The following is an 8,597-nucleotide window of genomic DNA, read 5'->3' as shown; positions in this document are numbered from 1 at the left end:
TTAATATGGGACATCACAGGAATATTTAACAAGTACAAACAATATACACAAGCCACTTGGTAAATTAAAAAGATTATTAACAAAACAATATTAAAAAGAAATGAAAGCATTCTAAAATTCGTTGTTTTTTCTTAAGGTACAGTCAGGCCGATAAGTATTTGGACAGTGTCACAATTTTCCCCTGCGCACTGGCAAATCAGCTAAGCAGGGTACCTTGTGGGTGTGTCTGTCTGTCTCTGAACAAGATAACTAAAAACCAGCTGGATGGATTTCCACCAAACGTGGTGTGGATATACTTGGGCGGGTATCTTGACAAGATTAACTTTTGGAGAGGATCAGACAAAGGTCAAGATCATAGTCAACAAAAAAAGGTGCGAAAACCATATTTCCTGCTATATCTATAAGGTGTGTGTGTGAGCTGTTTTTATACACCATCCCTCCATTTTCAGAGGCCATAAGTAACTGGAGAAACTAAATATAAGGATTGTTTTAATACACATCATCAATTTTACAGCCAGATTTCTCGCTACACATCGGGAGATGGACACATGAACATTTCCAAGTCTCTGAATATTTCTATGACTCAGTCATTAAGTCATACAAACACAATCATACTGAATGGTAAATCTATCTGGAGCATGCAGTTTTTAAAAGCTGAGTGATCGTGCAAGAAGGAGAGTAGTGAGGGAAGTCACCAAAACAACTCGCAAGTAGTTGCAGGCTTCTGTGACTGGAGAAACCGCGCACAGCACAACTTCTGTCAGCTGCATCGCTTCCTGGTGGAGTGGACCAGAGAAGGACTTTCTTTCAAGAAAGACATGAAAAATTTCAGCTAAGGTTTGCCTGAAGAAACATGAAACATTAGAGCCTAGATGTGTTCTTGTATTTAAATCCTTCTCTGCTGCACAGCACCATGACAGGTACAAGTTAATTTTTGATAGAAAGGTGCGCAACTGTCCAAATAATTATGGACCTGTGTGTGTGTGTGTGTGTAAAAAATTCAGCTGTACAGCAAAAACTATTCACAGTTATTATATTTCTAACAGTGCTGTTGCATCTGAAGGCACATCCAAGAAAATGACAGATATTTGTTTTAAAATGAGGGAAAAAAATGTGTATTTCATAATATTTTTGTGTGTTTGGAGTGAAAAATATCTACAGTTGTCTCGTGGCAATGCCTGAAGTGATAGTCACAATATCCAATGGAGAACTGGCCCTGTTGGACAACAACAACAGATTCACAGATGTGGAATAAAAAATAATAATTGCATTATTATGATATTATTTTCTTCCATGTCTGACATAACAAGGGCACAGTGAGTGGAGTACTAATAGGACAATGCAGTCTCGCTTGAGCCCTGTGTGATATCGTGGGATTTGACCACTTACGAGGACCTCCGCTGCCGTTGTGCAATACACATATATATATATATATACATACCGTATTTTCCGGACTATAAGTCGCACTTTTTTCCATGTTTTGGCCGGGGGTGCGACCTATACTCCGGTGCGACTTATAAATGAAAAATATAACGGTAGGATCTCAATTAATTTACTGTAACAAAACAATTTTACGTGACAGAGTCGATCTATGTTTTAAAATGGCCACCAGAAAAGGAAATGCAATGCATCATGGACACTGTAGTATGGCGGCCGTCCTATAAGTCACGCTGGTCGCGATAACCAATCAGAGAACAGAACGTTGGACGCGTATTCCTCACCTCACCCACAGCGTGTGAAGCAGACGAACATGGTGTTTATTCCGGGACGGCTAACAAAACAGCTTCAACCCTTGGATATCAGTGTGAGCAGAGTGTTTAAGTTGACGCTGAGAGCTGCGTGGGAGCACTGGGTGAGCGACGGCGGAGGATTAGTGTGTGCACTTGGAAGGAGCTGGCGTCGAAGATTGTGAATAGCGTTTGAAGCAGACGAACATGGTGTTTATTCCGGGACGGCTAACAAAACAGCTTCAACCCTTGGATATCAGTGTGAGCAGAGTTGACGCTGAGAGCTGCATGGGAGCACTGAGCGACGGCGGAGGATTAGCGTCTCCACTTGGAAGGAGCTGGATCGACAACGCTGGGTGGTCATGAGCTGCGCAGGTAGGTGCTGCATGGTTCGGCTCGCAATGTGGTCCGCAAAATACAAACATATCCGTAGGTAAAATGCAGCTCACGAGAGGGCACTCGAGGCTTGTGTGACTGTTCCTGCGACTTCTGACTACCATAGAAAAATAAAAATTTCAACGTTACTGATAACTTAACAAGACAACGGAGAAGGCCCGAAAAAATGCCACCAAAAAGAAAATCATACTCTGCAGATTGTAAGTTACGACTGGTGAAATATGCATCTGAAAACGGTAGCCGTCACAATATTATCATCTGAACTTTTCATGTTAAGTTAACATACCTGTATGTCCATGGGACTTATAGTCCAGTGCAACTTATTTATGGTTTATTTTTCTTTATAATGGATAAAATGGCTGGTGCGACTTATACTCCGGTGCGACTTATAGTCCGGAAAATACGGTATATATATATATATATATATATACACATATACACACACACAGCATAACTTCAAATGGATACATGGCGTATTGGTTTGTTTTCGGCTGCAATCACCGAAGCACTCGTGAAAAGTTTTTTTTTTTCGGTTCCCAGTAGACAAGAAACGATGAGGCAGATGGGACATGTCGTGTCGGTGTTAGCCTACACAGCTAACCAGAGTAACTCTGTTCTGTCGCCTGCAAAACCATCTTGACATGTTCGTGCTCTGGATCATAAACAAACTGCAACACATGTCCACTTTCCCACAACATTGTCACTTTTTCTTTGCATTTTCACTTTGTTTGCATGTAATTTGCCAAAAAAACCATTGAAAATGCAGTGGTTTGTACCCCGGAAGTCGAGAAATTACGTCATACGTGTCATATTTTGCTCCTTTAGCGCCCGCCCTCAAACGAGACTGCAGTGCCCAGTTAATGAAGTGCGATCGCCTTACCTTTGGTTTCTTAAAGTAATCAAGTCCTCTTCCTATCTTGATGATCCAACCATTATCAAACCTAAAAGCAGAATTCTGATTATTATCTTTGCATCACCATGGCAATATCAAAAATAGGTATAGAGAGAGTTACCGGACAAATAAACAGTAAAAATCATCTTAGAAATTAATAAAAATATGTTTGGTGATGTGCATCAGCAAAACATAATCAGCCACGTTTTTGTTGTAGATTATAAAGGATCACAGTGGACATTTAAATATACACACAGTACAGGAGACACAGTAAATTTAAACTGTTTTTCTCTGCCTGTCCTCGGCGCCACTAGTTTCTGTTTATTCTGGTGTGGTTTAAAGTTGTATTCCTGATATATGAAACACTCTTGACTGTAAACAAGATACCAAACTATTTTTTTAAACTTCAGATATTTTTACAGTGTAAAATTAGCTGCTTTAATGGCGATTTAATGATGGTGTGTTCAAATGCTGCAGTAAAGAACCAACACAAGATGTTCCCTGTGTTGCACTCATGACGGGAAGTTAAAAACAAACAACAAAAAAGAAATTCCAACATTAATCTAGTGCAAAATTGTAAGTTTATTTCATAGCCCAGGAAGCAGCCAGTAACTGAAAGTTCAGCAGTTCGATCCCTGCTTCAACTGTATATTTAGGAGTGTCTCTCCTTTAGAGTAAAACACCAAAGCGCAGATAAAAAACAAGGAGGTGGCAAAATTCCTGAACAAAACCAGAGAGGACGTCAATCCCACACCAAAGTTAAACAAAAACCTGACGGTACCTGATCTCTCTGTCATGAAGGCTGGAAGAGAACTGCAGCTCCAGATCCACGCCCCGTTCACTGAGACTGTCCTTGAGCTCGGTCAGAGCACTACTCTGTCGCCCGCTGTCTGCCTGCGGAGCAGAATGAACAGTGGCAAAACAGCACAGCAGTCAGCGTGCGTGCAGAACACTGTGTGACCTGATAAAGAAAAAGGAACTTACTTCATCCTGTGACGTCAGGAGGTGGATCCTTTTCAGTCCACAGGAAGCTTTTAGCAGCATCTCACAGAAACGCAGGAAGTTGTACAACTGCAGGGGAGGGATGTTGGACAAATCAGAACAGGCAAGTGTTAAGATATTAATCACAAGTGTCTGCAGTAACCCACAGTGCCCTGGACAAATGTGGACAAGCTTAACATTGAAAAGTGATGGTTTTCTGCAGAAAGCTTTTACAAATTATAATTCAGGAATTTTGACCTTTTGACCCCCAAATCAAAGGGCTTCTTGGAGTCAGCATGCCTAACACACACACCAGGTTTGCTGACAATCGTGCAATTCGGAAACAAGTTATTGGACTCACAAGAACCAACAGGCTTCTTGAGGTCACTATGCATAATGCAATTAACCACTGGAGCAAGTACAACTGACCAAACACCTGTGGTTTGCACTTATTTGGTATTTGTGTAATGGTGAGGTGAAGCAGTGGTGGGCACGCTCAGCTAATTAGCAAAGAAAGCATTTTTGTTAGTTCATTGGATTTTCAGCTAACATTGAAAACCAGTAGCTGACCAATCAGGTTCCACTATTAAATTCTTATTCGTTTCATACTTTCTGTACTGTGAATAAAAATGTATGTTTAATGGAAACTACCGTTTATTTTTAATTTGCTCAGCCATGCCTTTTCTCCGTGTTAAATGTTTCAGCTCACAGATTAGCGGTTATCAAAGATAACGTCCAGCTCAGCTGTGACGACCAATGCAGTGAGATCCAGAAGAAAGTTTGGCAACACAGCAGCATTTAAATCAAACATCTGTGAGAGAGTGCTGCTGAAATTTCGTTATCAGATGGACAAAGGCTTCAAAAAAGAGGGATTTTATTTTGAAATTGATCTGGAACATATTTTGGATCCAGGAACAAGAAGATGTTTTAAGCAGTATGTGGCCTTGGCGGAGGTACACATTCTATAAGTGCCTTGTATTTTACTACTTATATTCATTGTATATGCAGACTTTGAAATGAAGCTTTGACAGAAAAACTGAAACAAAGTCCTCAGGTCCTTGGTGGACAAACAGAAACAAAAGGCTCTTGCCTGGTGGATGTGCCGTATATACGCGTCTTCCACCCAAACCTCTGTCAGCTCGTCGCTGATGTACGGCCGGAACAGATTCTCGTAGCTGTAGCCTGTAGCATCGTCGGATATTCTGATCTGCTCGTGGTACTTGCCCTCTGACAAAAGAGGTACAGAGGAACATGCACTTTCACACCAAAGACAAATACTGGGACTGGGGTATGTAACTCTCCATAAACATGCAAAAAAAAAAAAAAATGTGGACATGATTTTAAAAACAAAAGCATCATAAAGATGTTGTAAAAAAATCATGAATAGCTTCAACATACGGTCCATCCAGAAAGTATTCACAGCGCTTCACTTTTTCCACATGTTATGTCACAGCCTTATTCCCGAAATGGATGAAATTCATTTTTCCCCCTTCAAAATTCTACACACAATACCCCATAATGACAATGTGTCAAAGGGTTTTTTCACTTTTGCAAATTTATTCAAAATAAAAAAGCTAAGAAATCACATGTACATAAGTATTCACAGCCTTTGCTATGAAGCTCAAAATTGAGCTCAGGTGCATCCTGTTTCCACTGATCATCATTGATATGTTTCTACAGCTTAACTGGAGTCCACCTGGGGTAAATTCAGTTGATTGGACAACATTTGGAAAGACACACACCTGTCTACATATAAGGTCTCACAGTTGACAGTCAGAGCACAAACCAAGCATGAAGTCAAAGGAATTGTCTATGGACATCTGAGACAGGATTGTCTCGAGGTACAAATCTGGGAAAAGATACAGAAACATTTCTGCTACTTTGAAGGTCCCAATGAGCACAGTGACCGCCATCTGTAAATGGAGGAAGTTCAGATCCACTGGGACTCTTACTAGAGCTGGCCGCCTGTCTAAACTGAGTGATTGGGAGAGAAGGCCCTTAGTCAGGGAGGTGACCAAAAACCTGATGAACACTGTCAGAGCTCCGGCATTCCTCTGTGGAGAGAGGAGAACCTTCCAGAAGGACAATCATCTCTGCTGCAATCCACCAATCAGGCCTGTATGGTAGAATGGCCAAATGGAAGTCACTCCTTAGTAAAAGGCACATAGCAGCCCACATGGAGTTTACCAAAAGGCACCTGAAGGATTCTCAGACCATGAGAGAGAAAATTCTCTAGTCTGATGAGAGAAAGATTAAACTCTTCGGCGTGAATGCCAGGCGTGATGTTCGGAGGAAACCAGGCACCATCCCAACAGTGAAGCATGGTGGTGGCAGCATCATGCTGTGGGGATATTTTTCACCAGCAGGAACTGGGAGACTAGTCAGGATTGAGAGAAAGATGAATGCAGCAATGTACAGAGACATCCTGAATGAAAACCTGCTCCAGAGCGCTCTGGACCTCAGACTGGGGCGACGCTTCATCTTCCAGCAGCACAATGACCCTAAACACACAGCCAAGATATCAAAGGAATGGCTTCAGGACAACTCTGTGAATGTCCTTGAGCGGCCCAGCCAGAGCCCAGACCTGAATCTGATTGAACATCTCTGGATAGATCTGAAAATGGCTGTGCACCGACGCTCCACATCCAACCTGATGGAGCTTGAGAGGTGAAAACTGCACAAAGGTAGGTGCACCAAGCTTGTGGCATCATATTCAAAAAGACTTGAGGCTGTAATTGCTGCCAAAGGTGCATCGACAAAGTATTGCGCAAGGGTGTGAATATGATTTGTGTACACATGATTTTTTTTTTAAATAAACTTGCAAAAATTAAAAAAAAAAAATTATGTCATCATCATGGGGTATTGTAAGTAGAATTTTAAGGGGAAAATGAATTTACTCCATTCTGGAATAAGGCTGTAACATAAAATGTGGAAAAAGTCAAGTGTTGTGAATACTTTCTGGGGGAAGTGGTTAAAGTGGTTAAAGCATTGGGCTTGAGACCAGAGGACCCTCGGTTCAAATCCCTGACTGGAAAATCACTAAGAGCCCTTGGGCAAGGTCCTTAATCCCCTAGTTGCTCCCAGTGTGTAGTGAGCGCCTTGTATGGCAGCAGCCTCACATCGGGGTGAATGTGAGGCATTTGATGCGTAAAGCACTTTGAGCGTGATGCAGATGGAAAAGAGCTATATAAATGGAGTCCATTTACCATTTATTTCTGGATGGACTGTAAACATGCAAAAGACAAATATGATGCATGTCTCCCCACAACCTATAAAAGGAATTATTTTCATTTAATATCTCATGATTTTACAAGAATACCTTATGAGTTATGGAGTTATTTTTCATTGATTATTATCACCCCTTTACTGTAATTGCAGAATTGCTCAAACTACAAAGTAATTATAGAGTAACCATTAGTAATAGTCACTGTGATGTCATACAGCAGGGAACTGTCTAGTATTTTATGACGCCATACACAACCTGGCACGAGCTGCAACAGATTTTCTCTACACACAAATAGAGCTGTGGGACTTTTATGTTTAATGTCTAAAAGGTAGATTTAAGTAAGTATTTCGACCCCTTTAATGCCTGGAACTACCAGTTTGATCATGTTGCGTTCACGGACCTTCTTTCATCCGGTTGACATGAGCTTTGATCTGCTCCGCTCTGTCCATGTAGCCTTTGATCTTCGATCTGTAGTGCTCTTTCTTGGAGTCATCTTTGACCCCTACAGCAAACAAAGACAGAGGAGACATAAATAGGCCGTGTCTTCTTGGTTTTGGGGACACAGACAGACGGGAGGACCTTTCAGGACGTCCATCAGCAGCTGGATTCCCTCCTGGTAGCAGACCAGAGACGCCTGGAAGCGGCAGCTCTGGTCCAGTTCCACCGCCCGCTTGAGGACGGACACAGCAGATGTCTCGACGCCTGACAAATGACTCTGTGTCATTTTGGTCGATTCTCCGCCACCAAAAAAAACAAAACAAAAACAAAAACCTTAAATTCTGGTCCCAGATTAGTCTCTTCTGGAACTTCCTGCTAACTTGCCGGGTGCAGCACAAAAATATCTCCGTCCCAAAACAAGAATCAAATTTAACTGATGCCGACTTTTTAGTATAACTAAAACTTCCTACATTATGTTATTAATTAGAATAAGCAGATATATTTTTTTGCAACAAATAAACCGATAAAATACATAACGAACACCATTTGTGCAATTTTATTTTGAATTTCAAGGCCACCGGTGTTGCCAAATCTGCTTATTATAAGCAACTTTAGACATTCTACACCCACACATTATACATAAACTAAAAAAAAGAAAAATACACACTTTGAAAATACATCAGATCTCACTGGGGGATCATAGTAGATATCTTTCGTGATATGGACTGGGTATTAGCAATAAAAGGATGCCACATCATTTAATGGAAATAAAAATTGTCAACCAACAAAGGGTGAATTCAGACACCTCGAAAATCAAAGTTTTAAAAAAAAAAAAAGAAAAAAAAAAAAAAGATGCAGCAGTCTTGTCACTTTCCCCCAAATTTTATTACAGCAACTCAAAATGGTATTCAGCAGTCTGTAAGGTGCTTCTATGCTC

At 41.0% G+C, this 8,597-nt stretch overlaps 1 protein-coding gene across 1 annotated transcript; it reads right to left on the bottom strand.

Moving 5' to 3' along the window:
• Positions 1-427: 427 nt before the first annotated feature.
• On the bottom strand, positions 428-8,056 carry mitd1 (MIT, microtubule interacting and transport, domain containing 1). The gene is made up of 7 exons (XM_034185798.1): positions 7,802-8,056; positions 7,623-7,724; positions 5,087-5,223; positions 4,000-4,086; positions 3,797-3,909; positions 3,004-3,064; positions 428-1,216 (listed from the first exon to the last, which is right to left on the bottom strand). Exons 1-7 carry the CDS (start codon positions 7,944-7,946, stop codon positions 1,121-1,123), a joined length of 741 nt encoding a protein of 246 aa, XP_034041689.1. The 5' UTR covers positions 7,947-8,056; the 3' UTR covers positions 428-1,120.
• Positions 8,057-8,597: the final 541 nt, after the last annotated feature.

This window comes from Thalassophryne amazonica, chromosome 14 (genome assembly GCF_902500255.1).
Source record: "Thalassophryne amazonica chromosome 14, fThaAma1.1, whole genome shotgun sequence".
Taxonomy (NCBI): Eukaryota; Metazoa; Chordata; class Actinopteri; order Batrachoidiformes; family Batrachoididae; genus Thalassophryne; species Thalassophryne amazonica.
The sequence above is the reverse complement of the archived record's forward strand: the minus strand, read 5'-3'. Positions and strand labels throughout refer to the sequence as shown.